General features: G+C 45.3%; 2 protein-coding genes across 3 annotated transcripts; both read left to right on the forward strand.

The window, feature by feature from the left end:
- Window positions 1-1,246: 1,246 nt before the first annotated feature.
- Window positions 1,247-4,222, forward strand: LOC125528026 (uncharacterized). 2 transcript variants are annotated; one of them, XM_048692544.2, is made up of 5 exons: window positions 1,247-1,573; window positions 1,673-1,845; window positions 2,136-3,182; window positions 3,255-3,410; window positions 3,621-4,222. In XM_048692544.2, the coding sequence occupies exons 2-5, from the start codon at window positions 1,777-1,779 to the stop codon at window positions 4,098-4,100; spliced, it is 1,752 nt and encodes a 583-aa protein (XP_048548501.2). In that variant the 5' UTR covers window positions 1,247-1,573; window positions 1,673-1,776; the 3' UTR covers window positions 4,101-4,222. The 2 variants fall into 2 exon arrangements, with proteins under 2 accessions (XP_048548501.2, XP_048548500.2); XM_048692543.2 differs by having other exon boundaries at window positions 1,676-1,845.
- Window positions 4,223-11,246: 7,024 nt separating this feature from the next.
- Window positions 11,247-14,440, forward strand: LOC125528025 (FBD-associated F-box protein At3g49020). The gene is made up of 4 exons (XM_048692542.2): window positions 11,247-11,799; window positions 12,293-13,225; window positions 13,301-13,456; window positions 13,657-14,440. The coding sequence occupies exons 1-4, from the start codon at window positions 11,716-11,718 to the stop codon at window positions 14,071-14,073; spliced, it is 1,590 nt and encodes a 529-aa protein (XP_048548499.2). The 5' UTR covers window positions 11,247-11,715; the 3' UTR covers window positions 14,074-14,440.
- Window positions 14,441-15,664: the final 1,224 nt, after the last annotated feature.

Below are 15,664 nucleotides of genomic sequence, written 5' to 3' on the forward strand. Positions count from 1 at the left end.
TCGGGACGAGATTTCTTGTAGCGGAGGAGAATTGTGGCGCCCAGATAATTAAGCTATAGTAACCCTCTACTAATGAGGCCACGTCACCACGGTTATTATTGATAAACTCACGTTGATTCAAACCCCGTTCAAATTCTAATTTAAAATCAAGTCAAACTATAAAGTTTTCAAATGTCAGAATTAAAATGTTCAAAGTATTGCAACTATTCCATAACTAATTCTGGTGGTAAACCAACATTTTTTGCAAAGTTCTTAAATGCGTAAAATAATCAAAACAGTGGCCTAAACAATAATTTAATTCCTTTTTAAATTATAAAAATACTATGATATTTTATTTAAACCTCAAATTTTTTGTGGCAGTGGTATAATTACTAATGTTGATTTAGGGGGCTAGTGTTGTATTTTATAATACTAAAAATAAAAAGAAGCTAATAAGAAAATAGAAATAGAAACTGTAAAAGAAAAGAAAATTGCAAATAGAAAAATAGAACATTAAAACAATGGAAAAGCCCCCCCCCCCTGCTTTTTTCCCGGACCATAGCCCACCCGGCGGGCCCAGGTGGCCCAGCTGCCACCTTCACGTCGTTATCGTCTTCTCCCCTCGCCCCCACTGTTCGTCTGACCGCGCCCGCTGTCGCCAACGGACCAGCTCGCCGTCCCGCGCCGCTACAGGCCCCCGGAGGGGATAAGGACGCTGCTTGCGCCCCCTCGATCCCCTCTCCCACTTCCCCCCTGCCACTCCACTCGCCCTCGCCCGTCGCTCTCTCCCTCCCCACCGATTTCCCCCACGTCCCGAGCGCGGCCACATTTGTTTTCTAAAAATACTTTTCTACATTTTTCAAATTTTTGCATACACATTGTTTTTTCTGTATATTTTTGTGTATACATGACACACATTCTCTCTGCATGCATTTAAGATTTTTTTTTTTGCAATTGCTTGGTTAACATTTTTTAAAATGTTTTGTACGTAAATATTGATAGTTAGTTCTTCTTTTCTCTATCTGTTACTACAACAGGTCGCTCCTACCCATGCGACCAGGGTTCAACCTTGGTACTCCATTTTTAGTTTTTCCTGTGTGTTCCAGCAGCACTGTATAAACACTTGGCGAGCCCACCAAAATCCGTTTTTGCTTGCAACTTTCTGTGATTAGCTCAAGGTCCTGGGCTGAAGACGCCACCCATCGATCGGCCCAGCTCGGCCTTAGTCCATCATTCCTCCACCGCAGGCCGCAGAATAAAGCGGTGATCTTCCCGATCACACGCCGCCCCCCTCTCGTACCAGGCCCTAGGGTTCCTTCCTTCCACCAAGAGAGGAAAGGGGATCGGGTGTCAGTAATGCGCCGCCGCCTGCCGTGCGCCCATCTCCACTCTCTCGCCGTCACCGTCGCCGTCGGATGCCTCGAATGAGGATCCACCGGTGCTTGAGCAGAGTCGACCAAATAAGCAGCTCCCAAAGTGGGAGCTGCAGCCCCCAATCGAAGCAGCAGCAGCAACTCCTTTTCGAGCTGCGGTCCGCAATCGAAGCGGCAGTCCGGAATCAAAGCAGTCCTTCCCGGGCTACAATCAGAATCAGGTCCTCTTTCGAATTCGTCTCCCCTTTCGGATATTTTCCGTTGTATAGATAGAATTTTCAATTTTTAAACGAGAGTTTCCATTGGTGTCGGGAACCCAGCAGTTATATATATCTGGCCTGGCGGCACCCTCCAATATTCGGAGAAGACGCAGCAGCAACTCCTTAGACATCAGTTTTTAGACTGACCGGCGGCAACTTGGGCGATGGCGAGGACTAGTAGCCGGCGACGGGCTGCCAAATTGATGGCCAAGCCATCCGGTTCGACCATGGTGGTGAGTTCCTTGTCCTCCACTTCCTCTGAATGACTTAATTTTCCTCAGCAACCAGGGGTCAAATTTCAGTCTTTCAGACAGTATCAAAAATCGTATCACATCTAACTTTTTTTGGTACAAATTAAATTGAATTTGTGTTATCTTAGGTAGATCAAATCTGCATCTTTGCGACAGTAGACAAATTGTATCTCTGAGACAATCAAACTTGCATTTTTTCAGACTTGCAATATTGCATAACTGACTGTATTATGGTGATATCAACTCTAATCTGTTTTGAGTGCCAAATGCAGAAAGGCAATCCAGATGATAGGATCAGCAGCTTGCCCAATGACATCCTGGTCAACATTCTCGACCGGCTCGATGTTCGCGCCGCTACGAGAACCAGTGTCCTCTCGAGACGGTGGAGTCAGCTTCCTGCCATGGTCCCATGGCTTACAATCAGTGCTCGGGACCTCCTGCCGTCAGAAACTAAAACCAGCATTTCCAAAGCTGAAATTGTTCGGAGGACCACTGCAGCTGTGGCCAAAGATCCGGCCAATGCAGCAGTGTCCGATGCTGAATTGGTTCGGAGGACCAGTGCAGCTGTTGCCAAAGCCTTGGCTGATGCAGCAGCTGTAGCCAAAGCCTTGGCCAATGCAGCAGCTGTAGCCAAAGCTGTGGCCAATACAGCTGTAGCCAAAGTGATAAAGAGCATACTGGCACGCAGGGATCCGGGTGGATGGCCCATTCGCCTCAGCATGACGTTTTACTTGAGAGACAGTGTACCCATATCTGTTGGGCATACTGTTGGCAATGCCATGGCGACACTCAAGGTTGAGAAAGCCGAATTCACAGTTTTGACAGAGAAGAAGGGACGCAAGTGCAGTATTGATGATGTGGTGAACTATGGGACACGGTTTGTGTCATTTTTTAATGAATGCCACAATGCATTTGCTGGTCTCACGCGCCTATACCTGGAGAATTTGAGATTCCGTGAATCCAACTTTGTCTCTAACATACTTGTCACTTGCAAGCAATTAAATTATTTAGGTTTTTTCAATTGTGACACAGAGGATTGGATAACACTCCAAGTTGAACACGCACAGCTCATTGAGCTCAGTATTGTTGATTGCCGTTTTGACATGGTCAAACTCACCTGGGTTCCGAAACTCACCTGCCTGGTGTTTTTGTTTTGGTTAACTTCCAGAGAACCTCCACTGGCACTGGGCTATGTCCCATTGCTCGAGGTTCTGAGACTTTCAAATGCTGCTCGTAGTTTGGACAAAATGCTCAAGTTAAGTACTTTTCTTCATGAAACCTCTGTTCGAGACCTGACGTTGGGGTTTCAATGCGAAAAGGTAAGCTGTGGGTTGATTGCTTTGTCCTGGTTTCACTTGTTCTCTACTCATCCTATCATGTGCTTATTGCAGATTTGGGTTCAACCAGAGTGTTTGACCAGAAGGCAGGCATATGTATTCCAGCAACTAAAGATTCTCAATCTAGTTAAAATTCCTGAAGGGTATGATCTCATCTGGACAATGTTCTTCTTGGAAGCGGCGCCGTCCCTGGAGGAGCTCTACATGACGGTATGTTCTTATAGCTAATAAAGATTGTTCTGTTCTTTCTTTTTTTGAGGAGTTGCTCTACTACGCAACTGCATGTCTGCACCTCCAGTCTTTTGTTTGAAGGATTGGTCTGTTATCTTTGTTGCATGATTGCATGCACCTGTGCTTTCACTTGGAGTGCAAAATTAACCTGCTTCATTTACCTTTGTCCTATTGGTGGCATGCATGTAGGTATGGGACCATCCGTGTGAAATGGAAATGAATCGGGAGATTAGGAGGGAGCAGTTGTATAGTGAGAACAAGGGCGTTGAATGGGAATCGCCTACATCGAATTTCAAGCACCACTATCTGGCCAAGTTCATCCTCGTCGGCTTTCAAGCTAAAGACTACATGGTGAGTCATGTCAGGTGTGTCCTGAAAGCAGCGGTGAATCTACAGGATGTCTACCTGTATGATAGACTGGTATGTGCCAAGTGCCAAGAGAAAGTAAAGAATGCGCGCAGGTATGATGCACTGGTACGTGGCATGTGCCCAGGCGTGAATCAGCCTATAAAGTTCCCATATACAAACGAGGACCAGCGTGCAGTGCAGAAGCGAATGCCCCGGGGCATTGGGTCACTTGCCAAAATCCACTTCCTGTCATCTAATGAAATAAAGGCTGAACATCGTCCAAGGATAGCTGTAGATTCTTTGGGTGTCGTTGAAGATTAGCTGGAGGTTATCCTTGTATAGCTAAATTTAGTTGAATGTAGTTTTGTAGCATTATTGTCTGTGAATTCAAGAATTTTCATGATCCACTTAAATTTCATACAAAGTGCATTGAGTTGTATTGATCTGAGGTGGCTGTTAGCATAAAGTTGATATGGTTTATATATTTGATAAATGTAACTTCCGAACGATCGGAAATCAACCAAAGATCCTGGATCCTCCCGGTTTCCATGGCTCCTCGCTAGTAATCCTTCGTCGCCTGTTTTGTTTTTATTTCGTGCAAAAATTAATGTGAGGATTCGAAACTTGAACCTCAGCAAACTCAGCTCAGCTATGGAGAGTGGATTTTTGGAACCCGGGTGTATTGGAGGACCTTATTTTAAATACTTTGAAAATCACATTTAATGTTTTAAAAAATTCTGAAAAAAATTCTACGTGATCATATGGATGTATATTACACATGTGTAAAGTTTGGTGATGAAATAAGTAAATAGGCGACCTATATAAAAATGACAAAATGGTGATTTCCAAATAGTGAATAATGCATGCACTGTTCATCTAAACAATGATTTTGTCATTTTTGTGTAACTCACATGGTTACTTATTTCAGCATCAAAATTTACACATGTGTAATATACATTCATATAAACATGTTGATTTGTTTTCAGAATTTTTTAAAACTTTAAAAAAGCATTTTGGCACAGTTCAAAAAATAGGGCTCCAATGTACCTGGGTTTCAAAGTGACCTTTTGCTCAGCTATGTTCTTTTTCTTGCAAGATTGAAAGCAGATATACTCCCTCCGTTCCCTTCTTCTCTGCGCACTTGCCTCTTTCTGCTATGATTTCCATCCCTACCCTGCTTCTGCAACGGTAATTATGACCTCTACAGCAGTAACTAGGCCTATGCATGCAGAAGCCAACCAATCCAGCCGACCATGCACTGGGGCCCGTGGGGAGAGAAAAGTGGAAACCGAACCGCCAGCCAATCGGTTACATGCAGTGATTAAAAGAACGCGTCTCCTCGCATGCAAAGCAGAGGGGTGAAATTGTCCAAAAGAAAACGAACCAAGCTCTCCTTGGTATCTGGGTCTCAACTTATACGCAGAGAAAAAAGAATAGGAGGGAGTACTATTTAGGGTCTCTTTGATTCGTAGTATTTTGAAAATGTAGGAATAGAAAAAGTATAGGGTTGGAATGGCATGCCCACTTGAATCCTATAGAATTAACAATGAGTGTTTGATGGCACGGAAAAAACAAAGGAATCGTAAAAAGAGATTGGGTGGATGTTAGATTTCCAATGAAATGTAGTACAAAAGATTTCATAGGATAAATTCATATGGGATTCAATCCTATGAATCAAATGACCAACATAGGAAAAAAAATCCCAAGGATTTCAATCCTTCAAAAATCTTATAAAATTCCATTGAATCAAAAAAGCCCTTAACCTGTCTACACTACTATATTTGCACACAAACAAGTTAGTTCAGTTTCTGATTTTTTTCACACTTAGTTCGATTTTTTACCCATTGAACCTAGTGGTTGGCGAACCAGCAACCTAGGTCATCCATTCACCCCTTTGGTTTTTAAATTTTATTTGGCAAGCGTACCGATTTTTTTTGAAACACCGTTGAACGTCTTCCTCGAACCCTTGGTAACTCATGTGTAAATTGCATGGTAATATACGCACAACAGCCATGGTAACTGTTTGATCTGAGAGAGAAAAGTTGTTGCAAAACATCCTCTGATAACTCATGTGTAAATACCATCATAATATATGCACGCCAACTTACTTAGCCTAGGCATGATAACTTTTTTAACCCGAGGAAATAAATTGTTGAAAAACACCCCAATACTCATGTGTAAATAGTAGCGTGATAACTTTTTTTGTTATGTATTTTCGTGAGTTTTCTCTAGCACATCGTATTTGTTCTGCTTCATCATGGCATCTCCACCAATGATCGGAGGATGGTGACGGCGTTGTTGGCGATGTGATTAATGAGGCTTCTACAGGATAATCAGTCCGAGAGGTAGGAGATTTTGGCAAAGGGGAGGTGGCAGGTCGTCTCGAATGGATGGTAATTTATGCATCACAGACATGGTAGGTTACGTAGGAACATCATGATAACTTTGGTCTGGGGAGAAAGAAGTTGTTGAAACATACCACCCGATAAATATTGACAGTTGGTTCTTCTTTTCTCGATCTGTTACTACAACAGGTCGCTCCTTTTTTTTAGGATCAAACGTATCTTTATTTAAACGTAGCCAGGAATCTCATCTGAGATAATCTGGAGGATAGACTCCGGTGGTACATTCCACCACACATTACAATACTCATCTCCCAAACCAACTTTAGCAAGCTTATCAGCAGCGCCATTCGCTTCTCTCCGTGCCCAAGATACTCTGACCTGCATAAACTGGGTTAGCATGCGCTTAATCTCCTGGGTGCTCGAACCCAAGGGCGAGAGATCTTGGTCATTCTTGTTGATCGCTGCCACTACCCCAAGGTTGTCCAGCTCCACATGTAGCCGTTGCACATTTGCTTCGGTTGCTAGCTGGATCGCTCGCCGGCAAGCCACCACCTCCGCCTGCTCCGCGCACGTCGCATGGTCGATGAAGAGGCAAGCCGCACCCATAAAACCTCCCTCATGGTTTCTCAAGACCACCCCCGCTCCACCCTGACCTCGACTTTTGGAAAACGCCCCATCAGCATTTACCTTTACCTATCCCTCATCCGGCGCTTCCCACCTCGCACGCACTATAGGGTGGCGCTCAGTAGTTTGTTTCTCATGAACTTGTTGCCATTCTTCAACTAGCCTCATCACCCGCTTCATTATTTCATGTGGTTCCTCAATCCGTTTGCCATCCCGGGCCTCATTACGAGCTAGCCAAAGCGCGTATACCGCTTGTATCATAACAGCTCGCTCCTCCTCTCCTGCATGCTCGAACCACTCAAGAAGCCATCTTGCAACTGCCCTCTGGGAATCAAGCTGACACGGTGGGATCGCCACCGCAATTCCCTTTTCCGATTGCAGTTTTTTCCAAAAAAAAACAGCCGAGTGAGGACATCCCCAGAATCTATGATAAATTGTCTCATCCCTTCCACATGCCATGCAAAAAACTCCCGCTTTGATTTTACGTCGCTGTAGTTCATGCCCAACAGCCAAACCATTGCGGAGCAAACGCCACATGTGAATCTTTGCCTTTCCCGGAGCCGACGTGTCCCACACAGCCATCCAGCTCTTGTGTTGATTTACTGTTGAGGAGGATCCCTGTCCGCCTGATCTAGCTCGATTCTGAGAGATTCGCAGGTGATACTCCGAACGTACTGTAAAATGTCCATCCTTGGTAAAGTTCCACGCTAGATAATCCTCCACATTCTCTCCGCCAATATTGATCTGCTTTATATCCGCTGCATCTTGAGGTGAGAACATGGAGTCCAGCAGCTGTTCATTCCATCTCAAGCCCGACTGATCAAACAGGTGACAAACCTTGGAAACTCCCGCAACATACTCAGCACCCAGTGGTGTTAAGCTGCCATTCCGCGGTATCCACTGGTCATGGTGGATATTTATCCTGGAGCCGTCTCCCACCCGCCAAACCAGGCCCGCTCGAAGCAAATCCCGACCATGAAGAATGCTCCTAAAAGTGTAGGGGCCGCCATCAGGACAAGTTACACTCATAATCCCTCCCTCGCTGAAATATCTTGCCTTCAAGACCCTTGCACAAAGCGATGAGGGAGCTCTAAGGATCCGCCAAGCTTTCTTCGCAAGTAGATCTTGGTTAAAGGCCTCGGCATCTCTAAACCCCATGCCACCCTCTTTCTTTGCTGCACACATTTTGTCCCAAGAGATCCAATGTACTTTGCGCTCACCATTAACTGCCCCCCATCAGAATTTTGAAGAGATAGAAGTCAGGTTCCGGCACATCTTCTTTGAGAGGAGAAAACAACTCATGGTAAACGCTGGAGTAGATTGAAGCCCCGATTTGACAAGTACTTCTCGTGCTTTCTTAGACAATCCCTGCCCCTTCCAACCTGTAACTTTTTTCTTTGAGCTCTCCACAACATATTGAAATGACCCAAATATCGCTCACTCAATGCCTCAGACCCGATCCCAATGGTCTCCTTTAGGGAGTCCTTGAGCTCCTGCTGACATCCATTGCCAAAGAAAACCGAAGATTTTTGTAGATTCACTTTCTGACTTGAAGCCTCCTCATAGACACCCAAGATCTCCTTCAGCGCTTGAAAATTATCGACAGAGCCCTGAAGGAAGACAATACTATCGTCAGCAAATAGGAGATGTGTTATCTGGGGGCCAGTGCACCCAGATGACACTCCTTTAATTTGATGATCTTCTTGGGCTTTCTTTAGTAGCGCAGAAAAACCTTCGACACAAAATAAGAACAGATATGGGGACAACGGACCCCCCTGCCGCAATCCACGTGATGGAGTGAACATCCTGGATAAGCCCCCATTCAACTTCACCACAAAATTGGCAGACGTCACACACCTCATTATCATGGAAATCCAAGCATTGTCAAAATCAAAACGTGCTAGCATTTGTTGAAGGAAAATCCACTCAACCCTGTCGTATGCCTTCATCATATCCAATTTTACTGCACATAAAGGTTTCTTCCTCCTCCTGATGAGGACATCAATACCATTGTTACACCCACAGCCCCTACTGTTACATATACTGGACCAATTACTAGAGCTCGCGCACGCCAATTAAATTACCAGGTACTTTCGTTTCTTGGTAATGATTCTAATGTTCATGAGATTATGATGCTGCCTAAATTGGATACATTTGTTTTGCTTTCAAATGAAGGGCCTAGCTTGGAGAAGGATGAACATTGGAGCAAGAACACGCATGAAGTTGATGGCATGCGCAAGGGGATCAAGAACGGAGTTACAAGTGATGATTTCAGGACTTTGAAGCCGCCATAAGGAGTGCATGAAGCCATGGACGAAATATACAAGATGCCACTTCATAATATTCGTCCATAGGCTATTCTAGGTGCTGCGTCACCTTATTAATGGGCCAGGCCCATGTAATTTCGAAATACTTAAGTATAGGCTATTTTTAGAGTCCGTATGTGTGGGGGAAACAAGAGTTAGGGTTGGTTTCGGACCCCACCCTCAAGGGCCACGAAATTCCCCTCTCTTCCTCCATATATACAGCCCTTAGGGCGTCGTTTAGACTTTGGGTTTTGTTTAGATTAAAAGTTCGCCATAGCTGCAACTTCGCGTACTTCGTTTGTGTCCAACGACCAGACCAAGACGTCACAGAACCCCACCTTGATCAATAAAGCTTTCATCTTATATTCGCAATATCCAGATTGCAATCTCAGTTTCTTGCTTGTTCTTCGTTTGCTCGCAGGAAACAGGCCCTCGTGGTCAGGTTGATCGTGCTCCGGCGTGGTCAATAACCCCTCGGAAGTTGGTTTAGCGATTGCTAAGGCGCGACGTCTCGCACGTTCGTAGTCGGATCGTCAAGGTCGACTCCCACAGAAAACGATAGCCACCATCTCATCGAAACATCGGGACACCTTTGCCTCTATCACCTCCTCTTTCTGATAGCATGCACACACTCATAGGCCACAAAAACATTATCAGTGATTAACCTGCCCGGTACAAACGCACTTTGTTCCTCAGAGATCAGAATAGGGAGAAAGGCCTTTAGCCTGTTTGCTAACACCTTAGATGCTATCTTGTATAAAACATTGCAGAGGCTAATGGGGCGGAATTGAGATAGTAACTCCGGTGAGTTTACTTTCGGTATCATTACAATAACAGTCGCATTAAAAGCATCCGGTGCTGCCACTCCGGCAAAAAAATCACGGACAACTCTGCACACCTCATCCTTCACCAACGACCAGTGTCGTTGGTAGAATAAAGCAGGTAGCCCATCCGGACCTGGAGCTTTAGTTGGACCCATCTGGAACAGCGCGGTCTCAATCTCCTCGTCCGTGATTGGTGCCACAAGTTTTTGGTTCATGCTCTCAGAGACCATCGATGGGATATTTTCCAACAAAGCCTGAGCACCTACCGATCCTTCAGATGTGAATAACATCTAATAGAACATCGCTGCCATCTCTCGCATCTCTTCATCAACCGTGCACCTCGATCCATCCTCCCGGACTAGCGCTCGGACTGTGTTCTTCCTTTTCCTGTGAGAAGCCCTTGCCTGAAAGTACTTTGTGTTCATATCTCCTGCCGCTAGCCAATCCACACGTGATCTTTGCCGCTGCATCACCTCCTCCCTAGCATAAACCTCCCGGAGTTGTTCTTCAATATCTCTAATTTTCGTGGAGTATCCGGTCCGTAGTGATCTGAATTTAGCATCATTTAGCCGCACTTTCAGTTGCTTTATCTGGTTTCGGATGGATCCAAAGACAACTCTTCCCCACTCTTGCATGCTCGTGGTCAACTTTCTCAGTTTACGACACGTCTCAGAAAGGCCAGTGCCTCCTGTATCCGCTTCCGCCCATTTTTCAGCAATCATCTGCTCATACCTCTCATGACGTGTCCACGCTTCTTCATACCTGAATTGCCTCGTACCACTACGTTCCCGATCTGGAGCTGTCTCCAAAACATGCGCAAGCAATGCAACATGATCAGATTCCTCCGTAACAATATGCTGGACATGCGTTTCCGGAAACATGGCAAGAAAATCATCATTTCATGTTCATCGATCCAGCCGGACTTGTATATTGTTGAGCCCCTGTCTTCTGTTATCCCATGTGTAAGGATACCCGGAGAAGCCTAGGTCAGCAAGGCCGCAGTCGGCCAAGCAATCACGAAAATCTTCCATTTGCATGAAACTCCTAGGATTTCCACCCCTTTGTTCAGACAACAGGTCGCTCCTACCCATGCGACCAGGGTTCAACCTTGGTACTCCATTTTTAGTGTTTTTTCTTTGAGTGAATCCATTTTTAGTTTTTCTGCGTGTTCCATTCGCAAGATCGCTTTAGCGAGAGAGATCGATCAGCGCCCGATCTTGCAATTTTCTGTCATTTTCTAAAGGTCCTGGGCTGAAGACGCCACCCACCGATCGGCCCAGCTCGGCCTCACGTCAGGAACACTGGGCCTTAGCCCATCATTCCTCCACCGCAGGCCGCAGTATACAATGGCGATCTTCCCAACCACGCCGCCCCCTAGGGTTCCTTCCACCAAGAGAGGAAAGGGGATCGGGTGTCAGTTATGCGCCGCCGCCCGCCCTGCGCCGATCTCCACTCTCTCGCCGTCGGATGCCTCGAATGAAGATCCACCGGTGCTTGAGAAGAGGCGCCCAAATAAGCAGCTCCCCCTTTGGGAGCGGCAGCCCCCAATCGAAGCAGCAGCAGCAGCTCCTTTCCGAGCTGCGACCGGCAATCGAAGCAATCAAGCGGCTCTACTCCGACCCGCAATCCGCAATCGAAGCGGCTCCCTTTTTTAGTGGCTAATCCGGAATCAAAGCAGTCCTTTCCGGATTACAATCAGAAACAGGCCCTCTTTCGAATCCAGCAGCTATATGATCTCTGGCCGGGCGGCACCGCGGCACCCGCCAGTCTTTGGAGAAGACGCGCAGCAACAACTCTAGACGATCAGTTTTTAGACTGACCGGCGGCAACTTGGGCGATGGCGAGGACTAGTCGCCGGCGACGGGCTGCCAAATTGATGGCCAAACCATCGATCAAGGCGGAATCCTTCCTCGACGAGCTGGTGAGTTGGTCCTCCAAATCCTTTTTCTTATAACATTACCAGCAAAAAAAAACTACTCCTAATTGTACTACGTAGTACTTTTTGGAGTATATGTTGTAGTATTTCTCACAACAAGTAATAATAAAAGGTAGTGCGAACATATAAAAAATTTGTTCTTTTTGTTGGAAACTATAATGTCTGTATAATCAAATTTGCTCCCTTCTGTGGGAAAGTATAATAAATTGTCATGAGCAGAACTACGAGGGAGCCATGGGGGTGTCCTTAGCAACCAGGGGTCAAATTTCAGTCTTTCAGACAGCATCAAGATTGCAATTTTCGAGTCTTTCAAAGATTAGTTTTTGGTACATTTTTTTAATCAATTTTGTATTGTCTTAATCAAATCAAAGCCTCATTTGTGCGGCAGTAGACAAATTGCATCTCTGAGACTATCAATATCGCGCATTTGTCTGTAAAATGTGCTAACAACTCTGATTTATTCCAATGCCAAATGCAGAAATATAATGAAGATGATAGGCTCAGCAAGTTGCCCAACGACATACTGGTCAACATTCTTGACCGTCTCAATTGCCGTGACGTTACAAGAACCAGTGTCCTCTCCAGACATTGGAGTCAGCTTCCTGCCAAGCTTTCATGGCTTAAAATAAGTGCTCGCAATTTCATGCCCTCACAAACTAGCGTATCTGATGATGAATTGGATGAAAAATTGGCTAAGATCAATACATTGCGTCGGATCAATGCAATCAATGCAGCCAATGCAGCCGTGGTCAAAGCGACAAAGAGCATGCTGGAACACAGGGATCCTGGTGGATGCACCATCCGCCTCTTGAGCATGGCGTTCTACTTGAGAGGTGATGCCCCCATATCCATTGGGCATACTGTTGGCAATGCCATGGCGATACACAAGGTTGATAAAGCCGAATTCACAGTTTTGACAGAGAAGGAACACACGCTCATTCCTGATGATGTGCTGAACTATGGGACACGGTTTGTGTCATTTTTTAATGAGTGCCTCAATGCATTTGCTGGTCTCACACGCCTTGAGCTGGCGAATTTGAGGTTCCCTGAATCGGACTTTGTCTCCAGCATCCTTGTCACTTGCAAGCAATTAAATTATTTAGGTTTTCACAATTGCGACACATCGGATTGGATAACGCTCCAAGTTGAACACGCACAGCTCAGTGAGCTCAGTATTTTCGATTGCCGGTTTGACATGGTCGAACTCACCTGGGTTCCCAATCTCACCTGCCTGGCGTTTTTGTTTTGGAGATCTTCACAAGAACTACCACTGTCACTGGGCTACGTCCCATTGCTTGGGGTGCTGAGACTTTCAAATATTGCTCGCACTATGCACAAAATGGTCAAGCTGAGTACACTGCTTCATGAGACCTCTGTTCGAGACATGACGTTGGGGTTTAAATGCGAAAAGGTAAGTTGGATTGATTGCTTTGTCCTGGCTTGCACTTGTTCTGTACTCATCCTATCGTGTTGCTTATTGTTGCAGATTTGGGTTCAACCAGAGTGTTTGACCAGAAGGCAGGCACATGTGTTCCAGCAACTAAGGATTCTCAATCTAGTTAATATTCCTGAAGGGTATGATCTCACCTGGACAATGTTCTTCTTGGAAGCGGCGCCGTCCCTGGAGGAGCTCTACATGACGGTTTGTTCTTAACCAAAGCATGTTCTATTCTTTCTTTTCTTTTCTTGAGGGGCTGCTCTACTACCTGATTGTGTTCTTACGTACGGGCTTTTGTTTGAGGGGTTGCTCTATTATCTCCATTGCATGATTGAACGCACCCGTGCTTTCACTGTGCAAAATTAACCTGTTCCATTTGCCTGTGTCCTATGTGTGGCATGTAGGTAATTGATCATCCATGTGAAATGCTAATGGATGAGGAGTTAAGGAGGGAGGAATTTTATAGCGATAACAAGGGCGTTGAGTGGGAGTCACCTACATCAAATTTCAAGCACCACCGTCTGGCCAAGCTCACCATCTTCTGCTTTCAGTCTGAAGACTACATGATGAGTCATGTCAGGCGTGTCATGGAAGCAGCGGTGAATCTAGAGGATGTCTACTTGTTTGATAGACTGACATGTGACGGATGCCGAGGCGTGACGCCTTTAAAGCCGATAAGGTTCCCGGCGGAAAGTAGGCACAGGCGTTGGGTGGAGAAGCAAATCAGGAAGGGGGGCATCGAGTCACTTGCCACAATCCACTTCCTGGGGACTGATGCAATAAGGGGTGATATTCTTGCAAGGATAGCTACAGGATACTAGAGGCAGTTTGTTTAACAGCAGTCTGTTGGAGTCGGTACTACCCTAGAAAAAGTGGTCGGGTGTGCATTTCCTTATTTGGTCTGTTTGTGAAGTTGCAATGCCTGTTGAAAGTGATTGCGGCACTATTGTTGGTGAATTCAAGAATTTTATGATCCAATTAAATTTTAGACCAAAGTTTGTAGGGTTATATGTAATGGGGCTGATCAGTAGATATGGTTCATTGAGCACAGATCTGAAAGGGAAACGTGTTTATGATCATGTGCCCCCTTCGTCAACCGTATAACTATATTGTTGCAGTAACTTGGGTGTCATTTGGCTGAATTTACTCCCATTTGAGATGCTTGTTTGATTTAAAATTTGTGCAAAACAGACGTGGCATATACCCTTGTGTTGTTTCATCATCAGAACATAAATAACAGGTTTGCTCTGAAGTGGATTCCTTTGCTCCGCATGCATACAGGCAAGAGGCATCAAGTTCCTATGCCCGCGTGATCCGTAATTTCCTCACGTAATCCAGTATGGGAGGCGTTATGAGATTTTTAAAAAATCCGGCTAAGGTTAGGATCCACTGTTGTCTGTTGGTGTGTTCGTATGGCGCAATTCCATGTTATGGTGCACTTGCAAATCGTCATATACAAGGCCCTGTTCGAAAACCCACCCACTCCATGAATCTTGGGAGCGAGGAAAGTGCAGCTCCCTGATTTCCAACTACAGCTCCGCCCGCTCCGGAGAGCTGAGTTGCGGAGCAAAGCGACTCCGAACATTGCCTAACTGTGAAAGCATAAACCATACTTCGGAGATGTGATCTTGTGGCTGTAGCCTCCTGGTACACACGGTAGGAACGGAGAAAGTTCACAAGAGTGAAGGCATTGCAAGCATCGGTCAGATGAACGGAGGAAGTTCATAAGAGGTGAGGCATTGTAAGCATCGGTCAGATCAGCTCAAGCTATCTCGATGCTGGCTTTGAATTTTGCTGAGTGAAAAAAAATTCAGAACCGCCAAGTGATCAGACATGGCTGGAATAAGGGAAAGCATCTCTCTTTTCAACGGGCTGATTTCTGTGTGAGATCAACCGCCCCGCGAGACGTTCGATCCAGCTGGATCGTGCGGCGCTCGTCTCAACTGGCCGTAAACAGGCCACACTTTCCTGGCCCCACACTGTTTAACATTATCTTCTTAGACTACTGACAGTGAGAGTAACATAGATGGTAACATCACACATGTTTAGGATTTTGTAGACATGTTGTAACAATTTTCGTCCAGGATTTGTAAATTAAACAGACAGCTCTTCTATTTTCGGCATTTTAAAATAAGTGTTATGGTTTTAGTTCACAGTTGTTATTTTGAAATGAAATGGAGGGAGTACTTTTTTAAGGAATCGAAGCCTCCTAACAGACACAACTTCCAAAAGAGCACATCGACAGATAAATTTATAGAAGACCTTATGCATAGACAATTGTATGCTAATCCTCGATGTAGTGAGTGTCGGTTTAATTATTGAAGAAAGTATAATTTTCGTCCTTCAACTCTTTGCAAAGTCTAGTCTTTAAAGTTTAAAACCGGACAACTTACATCCCTAACTCTTGAAACT

The sequence above is a fragment of the Triticum urartu genome, chromosome 6A, assembly GCF_056163025.1.
Source record: "Triticum urartu cultivar PI428250 chromosome 6A, HENAU_Tu73, whole genome shotgun sequence".
Lineage (NCBI taxonomy): Eukaryota > Viridiplantae > Streptophyta > Magnoliopsida > Poales > Poaceae > Triticum > Triticum urartu.